Source organism: Engystomops pustulosus, chromosome 5 (genome assembly GCF_040894005.1).
Source record: "Engystomops pustulosus chromosome 5, aEngPut4.maternal, whole genome shotgun sequence".
Classification (NCBI taxonomy): domain Eukaryota; kingdom Metazoa; phylum Chordata; class Amphibia; order Anura; family Leptodactylidae; genus Engystomops; species Engystomops pustulosus.
The window spans coordinates 212,189,484-212,210,403 of NC_092415.1; the positions used below are offsets into that span (position 1 = coordinate 212,189,484).

A 20,920-nucleotide genomic window follows, 5' to 3' on the forward strand; every position below is an offset into this window, starting at 1 on the left:
AGCCTCCTCACCCCCTATGGAGTCATTACACACAGCCTCCTCACCCCCTATGGAGTCATTACACACAGCCTCCTCACCCCCTATGGAGTCATTACATACAGCCTCCTCACCCCCTATGGAGTCATTACACACAGCCTCCTCACCCCCTATGGAGTCATTACATACAGCCTCCTCACCCCCTATGGAGTCATTACATACAGCCTCCTCACCCCCTATGGAGTCATTACATACAGCCCTCCTCACCCCCTATGGAGTCATTACACACAGCCTCCTCACCCCCTATGGAGTCATTACATACAGCCTCCTCACCCCCTATGGAGTCATTACATACAGCCTCCTCACCCCCTATGGAGTCATTACATACAGCCTCCTCACCCCCTATGGAGTCATTACATACAGCCTCCTCACCCCCTATGGAGTCATTACATACAGCCTCCTCGCCCCCTATGGAGTCATTACATACAGCCTCCTCACCCCCTATGGAGTCATTACATACAGCCTCCTCACCCCCTATGGAGTCATTACATACAGCCTCCTCACCCCTACAGAGTCATTACATACAGCCCCCTCACCCCCTATGGAGTCATTACATACAGCCTCCTCACCCCCTATGGAGTCATTACATACAGCCTCCTCACCCCCTATGGAGTCATTACATACAGCCTCCTCACCCCTATGGAGTCATTACACACAGCCTCCTCACCCCTATGGGGTCATGAGGAATAACAGTCGTGTATATATATATATATATATATATATATATATATATATATATATATATATATATATATATGCACCATTCAGAGTCTAATTGCCCATAACAAACATGGCTGCGCGGCCTCCGGTGCTCGGGTCATATGACCCAGAAGCCCCTCCTCTTCCTGCCCTCCGCCGGAAGTGAGTGTGATCTGCTGCCAGTGCTCAGGACCCGGGAAATCTGAGTGAGTGACAGACGAGGAGTGTGAGGGGGGACGGGGCGCCATCATAATGTCCTGAGGGACCGCGACCACTGCGATGGCTTCCCCCCTAATCCTCCCCAGAGACCCCCCCATGTGTATTAGAGGCAGTGACTGACTACAGAGAGCAGCAGCGATAACAGGGGAGACAGGAGGAGGAGGAGAGACAGCAGGAGGAGGAGGGGGAGAGACAGCAGGAGGGGGAGAGACAGGAGGAGGGGGAGAGACAGCAGGAGGAGGAGGGGGAGAGACAGCAGGAGGAGGAGGGGGAGAGACAGCAGGAGGAGGGGGAGAGACAGGAGGAGGGGGAGAGACAGGAGGAGGGGGAGAGACAGCAGGAGGAGGAGAGACAGCAGGAGGAGGAGAAGAGACAGGAGGAGGAGAGAGACAGCAGGAGGAGAAGAGACAGGAGGAGGAGGAGAGACAGCAGGAGGAGGAGAAGAGACAGGAGGAGGAGGAGAGACAGCAGGAGGAGGAGAAGAGACAGGAGGAGGAGAGAGCCAGGAGGGGGAGAGACAGCAGGAGGAGGAGAGACAGCAGGAGGAGGAGAGACAGCAGGAGGAGGAGAAGAGACAGGAGGAGGAGAGAGCCAGGAGGGGGAGAGACAGCAGGAGGAGGAGAGACAGCAGGAGGAGGAGAGACAGCAGGAGGAGGAGAGACAGCAGGAGGAGGAGAAGAGACAGGAGGAGGAGAGAGACAGCAGGAGGAGAAGAGACAGGAGGAGGAGGAGAGACAGCAGGAGGAGGAGAAGAGACAGGAGGAGGAGAGAGCCAGGAGGGGGAGAGACAGCAGGAGGAGGAGAGACAGCAGGAGGAGGAGAGACAGCAGGAGGAGAAGAGACAGGAGGAGGAGGAGAGACAGCAGGAGGAGGAGAAGAGACAGGAGGAGGAGGAGAGACAGCAGGAGGAGGAGAGAGCCAGGAGGGGGAGAGACAGCAGGAGGAGGAGAGACAGCAGGAGGAGGAGAAGAGACAGGAGGAGGAGAGAGCCAGGAGGGGGAGAGACAGCAGGAGGAGGAGAGACAGCAGGAGGAGGAGAGACAGCAGGAGGAGGAGAGACAGGAGGAGGAGAGAGACAGCAGGAGGAGAAGAGACAGGAGGAGGAGGAGAGACAGCAGGAGGAGGAGAAGAGACAGGAGGAGGAGAGAGCCAGGAGGGGGAGAGACAGCAGGAGGAGGAGAGACAGCAGGAGGAGGAGAAGAGACAGGAGGAGGAGAGAGCCAGGAGGGGGAGAGACAGCAGGAGGAGAGAGCCAGCAGTAGGGGGAGAGACAGGAGGGAGAGAGAGAGCAGGAGGAGGAGAAGAGACAGGAGGAGGGAAGAGACAGGAGGAGGAGAGAGACAGCAGGAGGAGGGGGAGAGACAGCAGGAGGAGGAGGGGGAGAGACAGCAGGAGGAGGAGGGGGAGAGACAGCAGGAGGAGGAGGGGGAGAGACAGCAGGAGGAGGAGGGGGAGAGACAGCAGGAGGGGGAGAGACAGGAGGAGGAGGAGGGGGAGAGACAGCAGGAGGGGGAGAGACAGCAGGAGGGGGAGAGACAGCAGGAGGGGGAGAGACAGCAGGAGGGGGAGAGACAGCAGGAGGGGGAGAGACAGCAGGAGGAGGAGAGACAGCAGGAGGAGGAGGGGGAGAGACAGCAGGAGGAGGAGGGGGAGAGACAGCAGGAGGAGGAGGGGGAGAGACAGGAGGAGGGGGAGAGACAGCAGGAGGAGGAGGGGGAGAGACAGCAGGAGGAGGAGGGGGAGAGACAGCAGGAGGAGGAGGGGGAGAGACAGCAGGAGGAGGAGGGGGAGAGACAGCAGGAGGAGGAGGGGGAGAGACAGCAGGAGGAGGAGGGGGAGAGACAGCAGGAGGAGGAGGGGGAGAGACAGCAGGAGGAGGAGGGGGAGAGACAGGAGGAGGAGGAGGGGGAGAGACAGGAGGAGGAGGGGGAGAGACAGCAGGAGGAGGAGGGGGAGAGACAGCAGGAGGAGGAGAGACAGGAGGAGGGGGAGAGACAGGAGGAGGGGGAGAGACAGGAGGAGGGGGAGAGACAGGAGGAGGGGGAGAGACAGGAGGAGGGGGAGAGACAGGAGGAGGGGGAGAGACAGGAGGAGGGGGAGAGACAGGAGGAGGGGGAGAGACAGGAGGAGGAGGAGGGGGAGAGACAGGAGGAGGAGGAGGGGGAGAGACAGGAGGAGGGGGAGAGACAGGAGGAGGAGGGGGGGAGAGACAGCAGGAGGAGGGGGGGGAGAGACAGCAGGAGGAGGAGGGGGAGAGACAGCAGGAGGAGGAGGAGGGGGAGAGACAGCAGGAGGAGGGGGGGAGAGACAGGAGGAGGGGGAGAGACAGGAGGAGGGGGGGGAGAGACAGCAGGAGGAGGAGGGGGAGAGACAGCAGGAGGAGGAGGAGGAGGGGGAGAGACAGCAGGAGGAGGAGGGGGAGAGACAGCAGGAGGAGGAGGGGGAGAGACAGCAGGAGGGGGAGAGACAGGAGGAGGAGGAGGGGGAGAGACAGCAGGAGGGGGAGAGACAGCAGGAGGGGGAGAGACAGCAGGAGGGGGAGAGACAGCAGGAGGGGGAGAGACAGCAGGAGGAGGAGAGACAGCAGGAGGAGGAGGGGGAGAGACAGCAGGAGGAGGAGGGGGAGAGACAGCAGGAGGGGGAGAGACAGCAGGAGGAGGAGGGGGAGAGACAGCAGGAGGAGGAGGGGGAGAGACAGCAGGAGGAGGAGGGGGAGAGACAGCAGGAGGAGGAGGGGGAGAGACAGCAGGAGGAGGAGGGGGAGAGACAGCAGGAGGAGGAGGGGGAGAGACAGCAGGAGGAGGAGGGGGAGAGACAGCAGGAGGAGGAGGGGGAGAGACAGGAGGAGGAGGAGGGGGAGAGACAGCAGGAGGAGGAGGGGGAGAGACAGCAGGAGGAGGAGGGGGAGAGACAGCAGGAGGAGGAGGGGGAGAGACAGCAGGAGGAGGAGGGGGAGAGACAGCAGGAGGAGGAGGGGGAGAGACAGCAGGAGGAGGAGGGGGAGAGACAGCAGGAGGAGGAGGGGGAGAGACAGGAGGAGGGGGAGAGACAGGAGGAGGGGGAGAGACAGGAGGAGGGGGAGAGACAGGAGGAGGGGGAGAGACAGGAGGAGGGGGAGAGACAGGAGGAGGAGGAGGGGGAGAGACAGGAGGAGGAGGAGGGGGAGAGACAGGAGGAGGGGGAGAGACAGGAGGAGGAGGGGGGGAGAGACAGCAGGAGGAGGGGGGGGGAGAGACAGCAGGAGGAGGAGGGGGAGAGACAGCAGGAGGAGGAGGAGGGGGAGAGACAGCAGGAGGAGGAGGAGGGGGAGAGACAGCAGGAGGAGGAGGGGGAGAGACAGGAGGAGGGGGAGAGACAGGAGGAGGGGGAGAGACAGGAGGAGGGGGGGGAGAGACAGCAGGAGGAGGAGGGGGAGAGACAGCAGGAGGAGGAGGGGGAGAGACAGGAGGAGGAGGGGGAGAGACAGCAGGAGGAGGAGGGGGAGAGACAGCAGGAGGAGGAGGGGGAGAGACAGCAGGAGGGGGAGAGACAGGAGGAGGGGGAGAGACAGGAGGAGGAGGGGGAGAGACAGGAGGAGGAGGGGGAGAGACAGGAGGAGGGGGAGAGACAGGAGGAGGAGGAGGGGGAGAGACAGGAGGAGGAGGAGGGGGAGAGACAGGAGGAGGAGGAGGGGGAGAGACAGGAGGAGGGGGAGAGACAGGAGGAGGGGGAGAGACAGGAGGAGGGGGAGAGACAGGAGGAGGAGGGGGAGAGACGGGAGGAGCGGGGGGATAGTGGGGTCTTCCATGCTCGGGCACTTTCTCAGGGCGGGGGCTGTAGTATTAGTGCGGGGGGATAGCGGGGTCCTCCATGCTCGGCCTCTCCCTCAGAACAGTGGCTGTAGTATTAGTACGGGGGGATAGTGGGGTCCTCCATGCTCGGCCTCTCCTCTCCCTCAGAGCAGGGGCTGTAGTATTAGAGCGGGGGGATAGTGGGGTCCTCCGTGCTCGGCCTCTCCCTCAGAGCGGGGGCTGTAGTATTAGTGCGGGGGGATAGCGGGGTCCTCCATGCTCGGCCTCTCCTCTCCCTCAGAGCGGGGGCTGTAGTATTAGTGCGGGGGATAGTGGGGTCCTCCATGCTCGGCCTCTCCTCTCTCTCAGAGCAGGGGCTGTAGTATTAGAGCGGGGGGATAGTGGGGTCCTCCGTGCTCGGCCTCTCCCTCAGAGCGGGGGCTGTAGTATTAGTGCGGGGGGGATAGCGGGGTCCTCCATGCTCGGCCTCTCCTCTCCCTCAGGCCGGGGGCTGTAGTATTTGGGCGGGGGGATAGTGGGGTCCTCCATGCTCGGCATCTCTCTGAGCGGGGGCTGTAGTATTAGTGCGGGGGGATGGTGGGTTCCTCCATGCTCGGCCTCTCCCTTAGAGCGGGGGCTGTAGTATTAGTGCGGGGGGATAGCGGGGTCCTCCATGCTCGGCCTCTCTCTCAGAGCGGGGGCTGTAGTATTAGTACAGGGGAATAGTGGGGTCCTCCATGCTCGGCCTCTCCCTCAGAGCGGGGGTTGTAGTATTAGAGCGGGGGGATAGTGGGGTCCTCCATGCTCGGCCTCTCCTCTCCCTCAGACCGGGGGCTGTAGTATTTGGGCGGGGGGATAGTGGGGTCCTCCATGCTCGGCCTCTACCTCAGAGCGGGGGCTGTAGTATTAGTGCGGGGGGATAGTGGGGTCCTCCATGCTCGGCCTCTCTCTCAGGGCGGGGGCTGTAGTATTAGTGCGGGGATAGCGGGGTCCTCCATGCTCGGCCTCTCTCTCAGAGCAGGGGCTGTAGTATTAGAGCGGGGGGATAGCGGGATCCTCCATGCTCGGCCTCTCCTCTCCCTCAGGCCGGGGGCTGTAGTATTAGAGCGGGGGATAGTGGGGTCCTCCATGCTCGGCCTCTCCTCTCCCTCAGGCCGGGGGCTGTAGTATTAGTGCGGGGGATAGTGGGGTCCTCCATGCTCGGCCTCTCTCTCAGAGCGGGGGCTGTAGTATTAGAGCGGGGGGATAGTGGGGTCCTCCATGCTCGGCCTCTCTCTCAGAGCAGGGGCTGTAGTATTAGTGCGGGGGGATAGCGGGGTCCTCCATGCTCTGCCTCTCCTCTCCCTCAGAGCGGGGGCTGTAGGATTAGTGCGGGGGGATAGTGGGGTCCTCCATGCTCGGCCTCTCCCTCAGAGCGGGGGCTGTAGTATTCGTGCGGGGATAGTGGGGTCCTCCATGGTCGGCCTCTCTCTCAGAGCAGGGGCTGTAGTATTAGAGCGGGGGGATAGCGGGGTCCTCCATGCTCGGCCTCTCCTCTCCCTCAGACCGGGGGCTGTAGTATTAGTGCGGGGGGATAGTGGGGTCCTCCATGCTCGGCCTCTCTCTGAGCGGGGGCTGTAGTATTAGTGCGGGGGGATAGCGGGGTCCTCCATGCTCGGCCTCTCTCTCAGAGCAGGGGCTGTAGTATTAGTGCGGGGGGATAGTGGGGTCCTCCATGCTCGGCCTCTTCTCTCCCTCAGAGCGGGGGCTGTAGTATTAGTGCGGGGGATAGTGGGGTCCTCCATGGTCGGCCTCTCTCTCAGAGCAGGGGCTGTAGTATTAGAGCGGGGGGATAGCGGGGTCCTCCATGCTCGGCCTCTCCTCTCCCTCAGAGCGGGGGCTGTAGTATTAGTGCGGGGGATAGTGGGGTCCTCCATGCTCGGCCTCTCTCAGAGCGGAGGCTGTAGTATCAGTGCGGGGGGATAGCGGGGTCCTCCATGCTCGGCCTCTCCTCTCTCTCAGAGCGGGGGCTGTAGTATTAGTGCGGGGGGATAGTGGGGTCCTCCATGCTCGGCCTCTCCTCTCCCTCAGGCCGGGGGCTGTAGTATTAGTGCGGGGGGATAGTGGGGTCCTCCATGCTCGGCCTCTCCTCTCTCTCAGAGCGGGGGCTGTAGTATTAGTGCGGGGGGATAGTGGGGTCCTCCATGCTCGGCCTCTCCTCTCCCTCAGGCCGGGGGCTGTAGTATTAGTGCGGGGGGATAGTGGGGTCCTCCATGCTCGGCCTCTCCTCTCCCTCAGAGCGGGGGCTGTAGTATTAGTGCGGGGGATAGTGGGGTCCTCCATGCTCGGCCTCTCCTCTCTCTCAGAGCGGGGGCTGTAGTATTAGTGCGGGGGGATAGCGGGGTCCTCCATGCTCGGCCTCTCCTCTCTATAAGAGCGGGGGCTGTAGTATTAGTTCGGGGGGGATAGCGGGGTCCTCCATGCTCGGCCTCTCTCTCAGAGCGGGGGCTGTAGTATCAGTGCGGGGGGATAGCGGGGTCCTCCATGCTCGGCCTCTCCCTCAGAGCGGGGGCTGTAGTATTAGTGCAGGGGGATAGTGGGGTCCTCCATGCTCGGCCTCTCTCTCAGGGCGGGGGGATAGTGGGGTCCTCCATGCTCGGCCTCTCTCTCAGGGCGGGGGGATAGTGGGGTCCTCCATGCTCGGGCCTCTTTCTCAGGGCGGGGGGATAGCGGGGTCCTCCATGCTCGGCCTCTCCTCTCTCTCAGAGCGGGGGCTGTAGTATTAGGGCGGGGGGATAGTGGGGTCCTCCATGCTCGGCCTCTCCTCTCCCTCAGAGCGGGGGCTGTAGTATTAGGGCGGGGGGATAGTGGGGTCCTCCATGCTCGGCCTCTCCCTCAGAGCGGGGGCTGTAGTATTAGGGCGGGGGGATAGTGGGGTCCTCCATGCTCGGCCTCTCCTCTCTCTCAGGGCGGGGGCTGTAGTATTAGAGCGGGGGGATAGCGGGGTCCTCCATGCTCGGCCTCTCCTCTCTCTCAGGGCGGGGGCTGTAGTATTAGAGCGGGGGGATAGCGGGGTCCTCCATGCTCGGCCTCTCCTCTCCCTCAGAGCGGGGGCTGTAGTATTAGGGCGGGGGGATAGTGGGGTCCTCCATGCTCGGCCTCTCCTCTCCCTCAGAGCGGGGGCTGTAGTATTAGAGCGGGGGGATAGTGGGGTCCTCCGTGCTCGGCCTCTCCTCTCCCTCAGAGCGGGGGCTGTAGTATTAGTGCGGGGGATAGTGGGGTCCTCCATGGTCGGCCTCTCTCTCAGAGCAGGGGCTGTAGTATTAGAGCGGGGGGATAGTGGGGTCCTCCATGCTCGGCCTCTCCTCTCTCTCAGTGCGGGGGCTGTAGTATTAGTGTGGGGGGATAGCGGGGTCCTCCATGCTCGGCCTCTCCTCTCCCTCTGAGCGGGTCTGTAGTATTAGTGTGGGGGGATAGCGGGGTCCTCCATGCTCGGCCTCTCCTCTCCCTCAGAGCGGGGGCTGTAGTATTAGTGCGGGGGGATGGTGGGGTCCTCCATGCTCGGCCTCTCCCTCAGAGCGGGGGCTGTAGTATTAGTGCGGGGGGATAGTGGGGTCCTCCATGCTCGGCCTCTCTCTGAGTGGGGGCTGTAGTATTAGGGCGGGGGGATAGTGGGGTCCTCCATGCTCGGCCTCTCCCTCAGAGCGGGGGCTGTAGTATTAGTGCGGGGGATAGTGGGGTCCTCCATGCTCGGCCTCTCCTCTCTCTCAGAGCGGGGGCTGTAGTATTAGTGCGGGGGGATAGTGGGGTCCTCCATGCTCGGCCTCTCTCTGAGCGGGGGCTGTAGTATTAGAGCGGGGGGATAGTGGGGTCCTCCATGCTCGGCCTCTCCCTCAGAGCGGGGGCTGTAGTATTAGTGCGGGGGATAGTGGGGTCCTCCATGCTCGGCCTCTCCTCTCTCTCAGAGCGGGGGCTGTAGTATTAGTGCGGGGGGATAGTGGGGTCCTCCATGCTCGGCCTCTCCTCTCTCTAAGAGCGGGGGCTGTGGTATTAATTCGGGGGGATAGCGGGGTCCTCCATGCTCGGGCACTCTCTCAGAGCGGGGGCTGTAGTATCAGTGCGGGGGGATAGCGGGGTCCTACATGCTCGGCCTCTCCCTCAGAGCGGGGGCTGTAGTATTAGTGCAGGGGGATAGTGGGGTCCTCCATGCTCGGCCTCTCTCTCAGGACGGGGGGATAGTGGGGTCCTCCATGCTCGGCCTCTCTCTCAGAGCAGGGGCTGTAGTATTAGAGCGGGGGGATAGCGGGATCCTCCATGCTCGGCCTCTCCTCTCCCTCAGGCCGGGGGCTGTAGTATTAGTGCGGGGGGATAGTGGGGTCCTCCATGCTCGGCCTCTCCTCTCTCTAAGAGCGGGGGCTGTAGTATTAATTCGGGGGGATAGCGGGGTCCTCCATGCTCGGGCACTCTCTCAGAGTGGGGGCTGTAGTATCAGTGCGGGGGGATAGCGGGGTCCTACATGCTCGGCCTCTCCCTCAGAGCGGGGGCTGTAGTATTAGTGCAGGGGGATAGTGGGGTCCTCCATGCTCGGCCTCTCCCTCAGAGCGGGGGCTGTAGTATTAGGGCGGGGGGATAGTGGGGTCCTCCATGCTCGGCCTCTCCTCTCTCTCAGGGCGGGGGCTGTAGTATTAGAGCGGGGGGATAGCGGGGTCCTCCATGCTCGGCCTCTCCTCTCCCTCAGAGCGGGGGCTGTAGTATTAGGGCGGGGGGATAGTGGGGTCCTCCATGCTCGGCCTCTCCTCTCCCTCAGAGCGGGGGCTGTAGTATTAGAGCGGGGGGATAGTGGGGTCCTCCGTGCTCGGCCTCTCCTCTCCCTCAGAGCGGGGGCTGTAGTATTAGTGCGGGGGATAGTGGGGTCCTCCATGGTCGGCCTCTCTCTCAGAGCAGGGGCTGTAGTATTAGAGCGGGGGGATAGTGGGGTCCTCCATGCTCGGCCTCTCCTCTCTCTCAGTGCGGGGGCTGTAGTATTAGTGTGGGGGGATAGCGGGGTCCTCCATGCTCGGCCTCTCCTCTCCCTCTGAGCGGGTCTGTAGTATTAGTGTGGGGGGATAGCGGGGTCCTCCATGCTCGGCCTCTCCTCTCCCTCAGAGCGGGGGCTGTAGTATTAGTGCGGGGGGATGGTGGGGTCCTCCATGCTCGGCCTCTCCCTCAGAGCGGGGGCTGTAGTATTAGTGCGGGGGGATAGTGGGGTCCTCCATGATCGGCCTCTCTCTCAGGGCACTGACCCCTCGGCCTCCATCTTGTTTCTCCCGGCAGAGGCCGCCGCCATGTTTGGCTCGTCCAGGGGAGGCGTCCGCGGGGGCCAAGACCAATTCAACTGGGAAGATGTGAAGACGGACAAACAGCGGGAGAACTACCTGGGTAATGCAGTCCCTGCGTTCATCCTGAGCCGCCTGCTTCATGTGTGAGGACTGCTGGTATGATAATGGCGTCTGTCTGCAGGGAACTCGCTGATGGCGCCGGTCGGTCGCTGGCAGAAGGGTCGGGATCTGACGTGGTACGCAAAGAACAAGCAGGGCGCGGGGGCCCCGAGCCGGGAGCAGGAGCTGGCTGCCGTCAAGCAAGCAGAGGAGGAGGCCATGCTGGCTGCACTGTGAGTGACACCTGGAGAGGGCGGGGCCTGACACCCCTGCTCCACCCACATTGCGTTTCCATCATGTGACCTCAGGATCCCCCTGCTCATTCCTGAGACACCAGAATGTGATCCCTCCAGACTGATACACTGTAACAGACCCTCCGCTGTTTGATGCGGGCCGGCCAGGCACTCAGTGCTGCACTCTCTTGTCTTTCAGGGGTTACAAGACGGTGACGCGACAGCCCAAAGGTCTCAGCAAGGAGGTGAGAGAAACCCCCGCACCCTTCCCCATGGCACCCGCTCCTGGGTGGTGTCCGGGGTCATGGCCCTGTTTCCTGTGTTGATAGGAGTTTGCAGAGGCGTGTAAGCGGGAAGGATCGGAGCGGGATGAGCGCGGGGTGGATCGGGTGCTCGGCCTGGGCACCTCCAGGTAAGAGGGCGGGGTCCTAGAGATGCCCTGATACCTGCCCTTTCCTGCCCCATCACCTGCCCCTGCTGTCCTTGTTACCCCACAGTGTGTCCTCGGCCCGGATGACCCTCTCCAAGGAAGACAAGGAGGCGACAAAGATGGGCTTCTCTATCTTCACAGTAAGTGTAGCTGTAGGTGTCCTCACAGGTAGGTACCTTCCCCATCCCTGACTTCTCCTGTCCCTCAGCATCAGAAGACGGGAGAGCGGCAGAACCTTCCCCCGGAGAAGACGCTGCAGGAGAAGAGCGAGGAGCAGCGGACGTCCAGGTGATGATGTCACCGGGCTCAGAGGTGCTCTGGGGGAGCCCCCTAAGTGTCTGACAGTGTCTGTGTCTCAGGTCAGAGGTCAAGAAGAGGAAGGAGAAGAAGAAGAAGAAAAAGAAAGAGAAGAAGAAGGAGAAGCGGCGGCGGCAGCCGGATTCCTCATCAGGCGATGAAGACAGGTGAGAACTGCCGGCAGCCATTGCAGGGACCTGTGCTCAGCGCTGCTCCTCTTCCCTCGGTGCTGAGCTGTGTGTGTTGTGTGATGTCCTCGGTACTGAGCTGTGTGTGTTGTGTGATGTCCTCGGTACTGAGCTGTGTGTGTTGTGTGATGTCCTCGGTACTGAGCTGTGTGTGTTGTGTGATGTCCTCGGTACTGAGCTGTGTGTGTTGTGTGATGTCCTCGGTACTGAGCTGTGTGTGTTGTGTGATGTCCTCGGTACTGAGCTGTGTGTGTTGTGTGATGTCCTCGGTGCTGAGCTGTGTGTGTTGTGTGATGCCCTCGGTGCTGAGCTGTGTGTGTTGTGTGATGTCCTCCTGATCTCGGCTCTGCTCCTCTTCCCTCGGTGCTGAGCTGTGTGTGTTGTGTGATGTCCTCTTGCACTCGGCTCTGCTCCTCTCCCCTCGGTGCTGAGCTGTGTGTGTTGTGTGATGTCCTCTTGCACTCGGCTCTGCTCCTCTTCCCTCGGTGCTGAGCTGTGTGTGTTGTGTGATGTCCTCTTGCGCTCGGCTCTGCTCCTCTTCCCTCGGTGCTGAGCTGTGTGTGTTGTGTGATGTCCTCTTGCACTCGGCTCCTCTTCCCTCGGTGCTGATCTCTGTGTGATGTCCTCGCGCGCTCGGCTCTGCTCCTCTCCCCTCGGTGCTGAGCTCTGTGTGTTGTGTGATGTCCTCTTGCGCTCGGCTCTGCTCCTCTTCCCTCGGTGCTGAGCTGTGTGTGTTGTGTGATGTCCTCGCACACTCGGCTCCTCTTCCCTTGGTGCTGAGCTGTGTGTGTTGTGTGATGTCCTCGCACACTCGGCTCCTCTCCCCTCGGTGCTGAGCTGTGTGTGTTGTGTGATGTCCTCGCGCGCTCGGCTCTGCTCCTCTTCCCTCGGTGCTGAGCTGTGTGTGTTGTGTGATGTCCTCGCGCGCTCGGCTCTGCTCCTCTCCTCTCGGTGCTGAGCTGTGTGTGTTGTGTGATGCCCTCCTGCTTTCGGCTCTGCTCCTCTTCCCTCGGTGCTGATCTCTGTGTGATGTCCTCGCGCGCTCGGCTCTGCTCCTCTCCCCTCGGTGCTGAGCTCTGTGTGTTGTGTGATGTCCTCTTGCGCTCGGCTCTGCTCCTCTTCCCTCGGTGCTGAGCTGTGTGTGTTGTGTGATGTCCTCGCACACTCGGCTCCTCTTCCCTTGGTGCTGAGCTGTGTGTGTTGTGTGATGTCCTCGCACACTCGGCTCCTCTCCCCTCGGTGCTGAGCTGTGTGTGTTGTGTGATGTCCTCTTGCGCTCGGCTCTGCTCCTCTTCCCTCGGTGCTGAGCTGTGTGTGTTGTGTGATGTCCTCTTGCACTCGGCTCTGCTCCTCTTCCCTCGGTGCTGATCTCTGTGTGATGTCCTCGCGCGCTCGGCTCTGCTCCTCTCCCCTCGGTGCTGAGCTCTGTGTGTTGTGTGCTGTCCTCTTGCGCTCGGCTCTGCTCCTCTTCCCTCGGTGCTGAGCTGTGTGTGTTGTGTGATGTCCTCGCACACTCGGCTCCTCTTCCCTTGGTGCTGAGCTGTGTGTGTTGTGTGATGTCCTCGCACACTCGGCTCCTCTCCCCTCGGTGCTGAGCTGTGTGTGTTGTGTGATGTCCTCGCGCGCTCGGCTCTGCTCCTCTTCCCTCGGTGCTGAGCTGTGTGTGTTGTGTGATGTCCTCGCGCGCTCGGCTCTGCTCCTCTCCTCTCGGTGCTGAGCTGTGTGTGTTGTGTGATGCCCTCCTGCTTTCGGCTCTGCTCCTCTTCCCTCGGGGCTGATCTCTGTGTGATGTCCTGGCGCGCTCGGCTCTGCTCCTCTCCCCTCGGTGCTGAGCTCTGTGTGTTGTGTGATGTCCTCTTGCGCTCGGCTCTGCTCCTCTTCCCTCGGTGCTGAGCTGTGTGTGTTGTGTGATGTCCTCGCACACTCGGCTCCTCTTCCCTTGGTGCTGAGCTGTGTGTGTTGTGTGATGTCCTCGCACACTCGGCTCCTCTCCCCTCGGTGCTGAGCTGTGTGTGTTGTGTGATGTCCTCTTGCGCTCGGCTCTGCTCCTCTTCCCTCGGTGCTGAGCTGTGTGTGTTGTGTGATGTCCTCACGCGCTCGGCTCTGCTCCTCTCCTCTCGGTGCTGAGCTGTGTGTGTTGTGTGATGTCCTCGCACACTCGGCTCCTCTTCCCTTGGTGCTGAGCTGTGTGTGTTGTGTGATGTCCTCGCACACTCGGCTCCTCTCCCCTCGGTGCTGAGCTGTGTGTGTTGTGTGATGTCCTCTTGCGCTCGGCTCTGCTCCTCTTCCCTCGGTGCTGAGCTGTGTGTGTTGTGTGATGTCCTCTTGCTTTCGGCTCTGCTCCTCTTCCCTCGGTGCTGAGCTGTGTGTGTTGTGTGATGTCCTCTTGCACTCGGCTCTGCTCCTCTTCCCTCGGTGCTGAGCTGTGTGTGTTGTGTGATATCCTCGCGCGCTCGGCTCTGCTCCTCTTCCCTCGGTGCTGAGCTGTGTGTGTTGTGTGATGTCCTCTTGCGCTCGGCTCTGCTCCTCTCCCCTCGATGCTGAGCTGTGTGTGTTGTGTGATGTCCTCTTGCGCTCGGCTCTGTTCCTCTTCCCTCGGTGCTGAGCTGTGTGTGTTGTGTGATGTCCTCTTGCGCTCGGCTCCTCTTCCCTCGGTGCTGAGCTGTGTGTGTTGTGTGATGTCCTCTTGCGCTCGGCTCTGCTCCTCTCCCCTCGGTGCTGAGCTGTGTGTGTTGTGTGATGTCCTCTTGCGCTTGGCTCTGCTCCTTTTCCCTCGGTGCTGAGCTGTGTGTGTTGTGTGATGTCCTCTTGCGCTCGGCTCTGCTCCTCTTCCCTCGGTGCTGAGCTGTGTGTGTTGTGTGATGTCCTCTTGCGCTCGGCTCGGCTTCTCTTCCCTCGGTGCTGAGCTGTGTGTGTTGTGTGATGTCCTCTTGCGCTCGGCTCTGCTCCTCTTCCCTCGGTGCTGAGCTGTGTGTGTTGTGTGATGTCCTCGCGCGCTCGGCTCTGTTCCTCTTCCCTCGGTGCTGAGCTGTGTGTGTTGTGTGATGTCCTCTTGCGCTCGGCTCTGTTCCTCTTCCCTCGGTGCTGAGCTGTGTGTGTTGTGTGATGTCCTCTTGCGCTCGGCTCTGTTCCTCTTCCCTCGGTGCTGAGCTGTGTGTGTTGTGTGATGTCCTCTTGCGCTCGGCTCGGCTCCTCTTCCCTCGGTGCTGAGCTGTGTGTGTTGTGTGATGTTTTCTTGCGCTCGGCTCTGCTCCTCTCCCCTCGGTGCTGAGCTGTGTGTGTTGTGTGATGTCCTCTTGCGCTCGGCTCTGCTCCTCTCCCCTCGGTGCTGAGCTGTGTGTGTTGTGTGATGTCCTTTTGCGCTCGGCTCGGCTCCTCTTCCCTCGGTGCTGAGCTGTGTGTGTTGTGTGATGTCCTCTTGCGCTCGGCTCCTCTTCCCTCGGTGCTGAGCTGTGTGTGTTGTGTGATGTCCTCGCGCGCTCGGCTCTGCTCCTCTTCCCTCGGTGCTGAGCTGTGTGTGTTGTGTGATGTCCTCTTGCGCTCGGCTCTGCTCCTCTTCCCTCGGTGCTGAGCTGTGTGTGTTGTGTGATGTCCTCTTGCGCTCGGCTCTGCTCCTCTCCCCTCGGTGCTGAGCTGTGTGTGTTGTGTGATGTCCTCTTGCGCTCGGCTCCTCTTCCCTCGGTGCTGAGCTGTGTGTGTTGTGTGATGTCCTCTTGCGCTCGGCCCTGCTCCTCTTCCCTCGGTGCTGAGCTGTGTGTGTTGTGTGATGTCCTCTTGCGCTCGGCCCTGCTCCTCTCCCCTCGGTGCTGAGCTGTGTGTGTTGTGTGATGTCCTCTTGCGCTTGGCTCTGCTCCTCTCCCCTCGGTGCTGAGCTGTGTGTGTTGTGTGATGTCCTCTTGCGCTCGGCTCTGTTCCTCTTCCCTCGGTGCTGAGCTGTGTGTGTTGTGTGATGTCCTCGCACGCTCGGCTCCTCTTCCCTCGGTGCTGAGCTGTGTGTGTTGTGTGATGTCCTCTTGCTTTTGGCTCTGCTCCTCTTCCCTCGGTGCTGAGCTGTGTGTGTTGTGTGATGTCCTCGCGCGCTCGGCTCTGCTCCTCTCCCCTCGGTGCTGAGCTGTGTGTGTTGTGTGAGGTCCTCTTGCACTCGGCTCTGCTCCTCTCCCCTCGGTGCTGAGCTGTGTGTGTTGTGTGATGCCCTCGGTGCTGAGCTGTGTGTGTTGTGTGATTTCCTCTTGAGCTCGGCTCTGCTCCTCTCCCCTCGGTGCTGAGCTGTGTGTGTTGTGTGATGTCCTCTTGCGCTCGGCTCCTCTTCCCTCGGTGCTGAGCTGTGTGTGTTGTGTGATGTCCTCTTGCGCTCGGCTCTGTTCCTCTTCCCTCGGTGCTGAGCTGTGTGTGTTGTGTGATGTCCTCGCGCGCTCGGCTCTGCTCCTCTCCCCTCGGTGCTGAGCTGTGTGTGTTGTGTGATGTCCTCGCGCGCTCGGCTCTGTTCCTCTTCCCTCGGTGCTGAGCTGTGTGTGTTGTGTGATGTCCTCTTGCGCTCGGCTCGGCTCCTCTTCCCTCGGTGCTGAGCTGTGTGTGTTGTGTGATGTCCTCTTGCGCTCGGCTCTGCTTCTCTCCCCTCGGTGCTGAGCTGTGTGTGTTGTGTGATGTCCTCTTGCGCTCGGCTCTGCTCCTCTCCCCTCGGTGCTGAGCTGTGTGTGTTGTGTGATGTCCTCTTGCGCTCGGCTCTGTTCCTCTTCCCTCGGTGCTGAGCTGTGTGTGTTGTGTGATGTCCTCTTGCGCTCGGCTCCTCTTCCCTCGGTGCTGAGCTGTGTGTGTTGTGTGATGTCCTCTTGCTTTCGGCTCTGCTCCTCTCCCCTCGGTGCTGAGCTGTGTGTGTTGTGTGATGTCCTCTTGCTTTCGGCTCTGCTCCTCTTCCCTCGGTGCTGAGCTGTGTGTGTTGTGTGATGTCCTCTTGCGCTCGGCTCTGCTCCTCTCCCCTCGGTGCTGAGCTGTGTGTGTTGTGTGATGTCCTCTTGCGCTCGGCTCTGTTCCTCTTCCCTCGGTGCTGAGCTGTGTGTGTTGTGTGATGTCCTCTTGCGCTCGGCTCTGTTCCTCTTCCCTCGGTGCTGAGCTGTGTGTGTTGTGTGATGTCCTCTTGCGCTCGGCTCGGCTCCTCTTCCCTCGGTGCTGAGCTGTGTGTGTTGTGTGATGTCCTCTTGCGCTCGGCTCTGCTTCTCTCCCCTCGGTGCTGAGCTGTGTGTGTTGTGTGATGTCCTCTTGCTTTCGGCTCTGCTCCTCTCCCCTCGGTGCTGAGCTGTGTGTGTTGTGTGATGTCCTCACGCGCTCGGCTCTGCTCCTCTTCCCTCGGTGCTGAGCTGTGTGTGTTGTGTGATGTCCTCCTGCGCTCGGCTCTGTTCCTCTTCCCTCGGTGCTGAGCTGTGTGTGTTGTGTGATGTCCTCTTGCTTTCGGCTCGGCTCCTCTTCCCTCGGTGCTGAGCTGTGTGTGTTGTGTGATGTCCTCGCGTGCTCGGCTCTGCTCCTCTCCCCTCGGTGCTGAGCTGTGTGTGTTGTGTGATGTCCTCTTGCGCTCGGCTCTGTTCCTCTTCCCTCGGTGCTGAGCTGTGTGTGTTGTGTGATGTCCTCTTGCGCTCGGCTCCTCTTCCCTCGGTGCTGAGCTGTGTGTGTTGTGTGATGTCCTCTTGCGCTCGGCTCTGCTCCTCTCCCCTCGGTGCTGAGCTGTGTGTGTTGTGTGATGTCCTCTTGCACTCGGCTCTGCTCCTCTCCCCTCGGTGCTGAGCTGTGTGTGTTGTGTGATGTCCTCTTGCGCTCGGCTCTGTTCCTCTTCCCTCGGTGCTGAGCTGTGTGTGTTGTGTGATATCCTCGCGCGCTCGGCTCTGCTCCTCTTCCCTCGGTGCTTAGCTGTGTGTGTTGTGTGATATCCTCGCGCGCTCGGCTCTGCTCCTCTTCCCTCGGTGCTTAGCTCTGTGTGTTGTGTGATGTCCTCGCGCGCTCGGCTCTGCTCCTCTCCCCTCGGTGCTGAGCTGTGTGTGTTGTGTGATGTCCTCCTGAGCTCGGCTCTGCTCCTCTTTCCTCGGTGCTGAGCTGTGTGTGTTGTGTGATGTCCTCTTGCGCTCGGCTCTGTTCCTCTTCCCTCGGTGCTGAGCTGTGTGTGTTGTGTGATGTCCTCCTGAGCTCGGCTCTGCTCCTCTCCCCTCGGTGCTGAGCTGTGTGTGTTGTGTGATGTCCTCTTGCGCTCGGCTCTGCTCCTCTTCCCTCGGTGCTGAGCTGTGTGTGTTGTGTGATGTCCTCTTGCGCTCGGCTCCTCTCCCCTCGGTGCTGAGCTGTGTGTGTTGTGTGATGTCCTCTTGCGCTCGGCTCCTCTTCCCTCGGTGCTGAGCTGTGTGTGTTGTGTGATGTCCTCGCGCGCTCTGCTCCTCTTCCCTCGGTGCTGAGCTGTGTGTGTTGTGTGATGTCCTCTTGCACTCGGCTCTGCTCCTCTCCCCTCGGTGCTGAGCTGTGTGTGTTGTGTGATGTCCTCTTGCACTCGGCTCTGCTCCTCTTCCCTCGGTGCTGAGCTGTGTGTGTTGTGTGATGTCCTCTTGCGCTCGGCTCTGCTCCTCTTCCCTCGGTGCTGAGCTGTGTGTGTTGTGTGATGTCCTCGCGCGCTCTGCTCCTCTTCCCTCGGTGCTGAGCTGTGTGTGTTGTGTGATGTCCTCTTGCACTCGGCTCTGCTCCTCTCCCCTCGGTGCTGAGCTGTGTGTGTTGTGTGATGTCCTCTTGCGCTCGGCTCGGCTTCTCTTCCCTCGGTGCTGAGCTGTGTGTGTTGTGTGATGTCCTCACGCGCTTGGCTCTGCTCCTCTCCCCTCGGTGCTGAGCTGTGTGTGTTGTGTGATGTCCTCTTGCGCTCGGCTCTGCTCCTCTTCCCTCGGTGCTGAGCTGTGTGTTGTGTGATGTCCTCTTGCGCTCGGCTCTGCTCCTCTCCCCTCGGTGCTGAGCTCTGTGTTGTGTGATGTCCTCTTGCGCTCGGCTCTGTTCCTCTTCCCTCGGTGCTGAGCTGTGTGTGTTGTGTGATGTCCTCTTGCGCTCGGCTCTGCTCCTCTTCCCTCGGTGCTGAGCTGTGTGTGATGTCCTCACGCGCTCGGCTCTGCTCCTCTTCCCTTTGTATTTTGTGACCACTCTAAACCCCTTCTATATGGTCAGGCGGAGGAGAATGGGCCCCTCCAAGGATCATCCATCAGGGCCGCTTGCTGGAGCTGGCAGCCATTCATCAGAGCGGAGCCGCAGCGCTCGCCACCACCGCAGACGTTCATCAGAGCGGAGCTGCTCCCCTGGGCGCCACCACAGCCCCTCTTCCAGTTACAGCCCCCCTCACCGGCCGGCACGGCCCTCCACTAAGACCAGGCGGGAGAGGTCACCGTCTCCACGAGGAGCAAAGAGGCGGCATGACACGGACTCGGAGGATTGATGAGGCGTCTTGTAGTAGTGAGGTCCACGGGGAGCCCCCTGTGTCTCTCAGGGACAGCGCCAGCACTGTGCGTCTGATGTGCCCACAGCGGTCCGGGGGTCTGTGTATACCAGGACTGAGGGGATTTCAGACTTTATATTGGACTTTACATACTTGGATCCATCGGAGTCAGGGGTCACTGTGAATACTTACCCTTTTATATCAATAAAGTAAAATCTGGTCTTCCATGACTCCGCCCCGCAGTGTGTGAGCCCCTAATATGCAAAAATTTGATGGATCTGTCTGAAGAGTTGGGTGTTTAGGCCACTTCTAAAGCTTTGCTGGTTTGGTATCGGTCCGATAGTTTGGGGGTAGAACGTTCCAGGGAATATTATTAGGTCACTGGAAGATTGAAGGAGGAAAGATAGGGGGCAGCACTGTGCACAGCTCTGTGGATCAGGGGGATTAGTATATTCTGCATCCAGAAGGAGTAGGGCAAACGGCACAGACTGGAGGCCCTCCCCCGGGGCATTGACCGGACCACCTGTACCGATGCAGTGAGTATAGATTATAGAGGGGAGAGTTTAGTAAGGAGAACACTGGTTAGTGGTTTTCTTAGAAAAGGGGATGTTTCTGAGATCCAGCGAGACTGAGCAAGAGAATATACAATGCATAGCAGAGGTCGGAGTCCAACAGAACCACAAGACCGAGATGGAGAGGTCAGAGTTGGATTGGTTAGTAGACAAGAAGTTCAGTCAGGAAGGAGAGGACATTATGTTGGAGACAGCAGAGAGACAGTCACAAGTGTTCTGGGGGTCATCAGCATAAAGATGATATTGGAAACTATACTGCCCCCATTGGACCAACCATCAGCAGATTTGGAGGGAGAAAAGAAGAGGACTCAGGACTGAGCTCAGAGGACACTGAGAGGAAGAGGAGAAGAGAAAGATCCAGAGGAGGAGACACAAAGTGCGGTCAGAGAGATAGGAAGAAAACCAAGAGCGTGCAGGGTCCTTCAGGCCAATGGAGCGAAGCTCCTGAGGAGGAGCTGGTGGTCCACAGTACCAGATGCTGCCGATAGATCCAGAAGAACCAGGAGAGAAGAGTCACCTCTGGATTTACTGAAGAGATCATTGGAGACTTCAGAGCAGTTTCAGGGGAGAACAAAGAACGGAAACAGATTGTAGGGGCCAGGAGGGAGTTATAGAGAGACGGCGGCGGCGGGTTATAGAGAGACGGCGGCGGCGGGTTATAGAGAGACGGCGGCGGCGGGTTATAGAGAGACGGCGGTGGGTTATAGAGAGACGGCGGCGGTGGGTTATAGAGAGACGGCGGTGGGTTATAGAGAGACGGCGGCGGTGGGTTATAGAGAGACGGCGGCGGCGGGTTATAGAGAGGCGGCGGCGGGCTATAGAGAGAGGGCGGCGGCGGGTTATAGAGAGGCGGCGGGTTATAGAGAGACGGCGGCGGCGGGCTATAGAAAGACGGCGGCGGCGGGCTATAGAAAGACGGCGGCGGGTTATAGAGAGACGGCGGCGGCAGGCTATAGAAATACGGCGGCGGGCTATAGAGAGATGGCGGCGGCGGGCTATAGAGAGACGGCGGCGGCGGGCTATAGAGAGACGGCGGGTTATAGAGAGACGGCGGCGGCGGGCTATAGAGAGGCGGCGGCGGTGGGCTATAGAGAGGCGGCGGGCTATAGAGAATAGACCGGGCGTTCCAGGAGTTTGGAGATGAAAGGGAGGTTAGAGACTGGTCTGTAGTGAGTTGCTCTGGATGGGTCCAGAGAAGGTTCTTTAGTAATGGGGTAACAGCTTGAAAGAAGAGGGGACGACACCAGAAGAGAGAGCGAGAGTGAAGAATTTAGAGAGTTGAGAAGTGACAGCTGTGTGTATTGTTCTCGCACGCTCGGCTCTGCTCCTCTTCCCTCGGTCCTGTATATAATGATATATGTACAGCCGCTATAACCTGGGGATCTCCTGTATATAATGATATATGTACAGCCGCTATAACCTGGGGATCTCCTGTATATAATGATATATGTACAGCCGGTATAACCTGGGGATCTCCTGTATATAATGATATATGTACAGCCGGTATAACCTGGGGATCTCCTGTATATAATGATATATGTACAGCCGGTATAACCTGGAGATCTCCTGTATATAGTGATATATGTACAGCCGGTATAACCTGGGGATCTCCTGTATATAATGATATATGTACAGC

General features: G+C 60.2%; 1 protein-coding gene across 1 annotated transcript; it reads left to right on the forward strand.

The window, feature by feature from the left end:
- Positions 1–824: 824 nt before the first annotated feature.
- C5H1orf35 (chromosome 5 C1orf35 homolog) lies at positions 825–18,942 on the forward strand. The gene is made up of 9 exons (XM_072154913.1): positions 825–941; positions 10,017–10,121; positions 10,203–10,353; positions 10,553–10,598; positions 10,683–10,765; positions 10,851–10,923; positions 10,992–11,071; positions 11,143–11,247; positions 18,448–18,942. The coding sequence occupies exons 2-9, from the start codon at positions 10,028–10,030 to the stop codon at positions 18,710–18,712; spliced, it is 897 nt and encodes a 298-aa protein (XP_072011014.1). The 5' UTR covers positions 825–941; positions 10,017–10,027; the 3' UTR covers positions 18,713–18,942.
- Positions 18,943–20,920: the final 1,978 nt, after the last annotated feature.

Bases quoted from the DNA above. Each gene is read 5' to 3' on its own strand.
- C5H1orf35 (XM_072154913.1), top strand. From the start codon at position 10,028: ATGTTTGGCTCGTCCAGGGGAGGCGTCCGCGGGGGCCAAGACCAATTC. The intron at 10,354-10,552 runs GTGAGTGACACC...CTTGTCTTTCAG, and splicing joins GAGGCCATGCTGGCTGCACT to GGGTTACAAGACGGTGACGC. The intron at 10,766-10,850 runs GTAAGAGGGCGG...GTTACCCCACAG, and splicing joins CTCGGCCTGGGCACCTCCAG to TGTGTCCTCGGCCCGGATGA.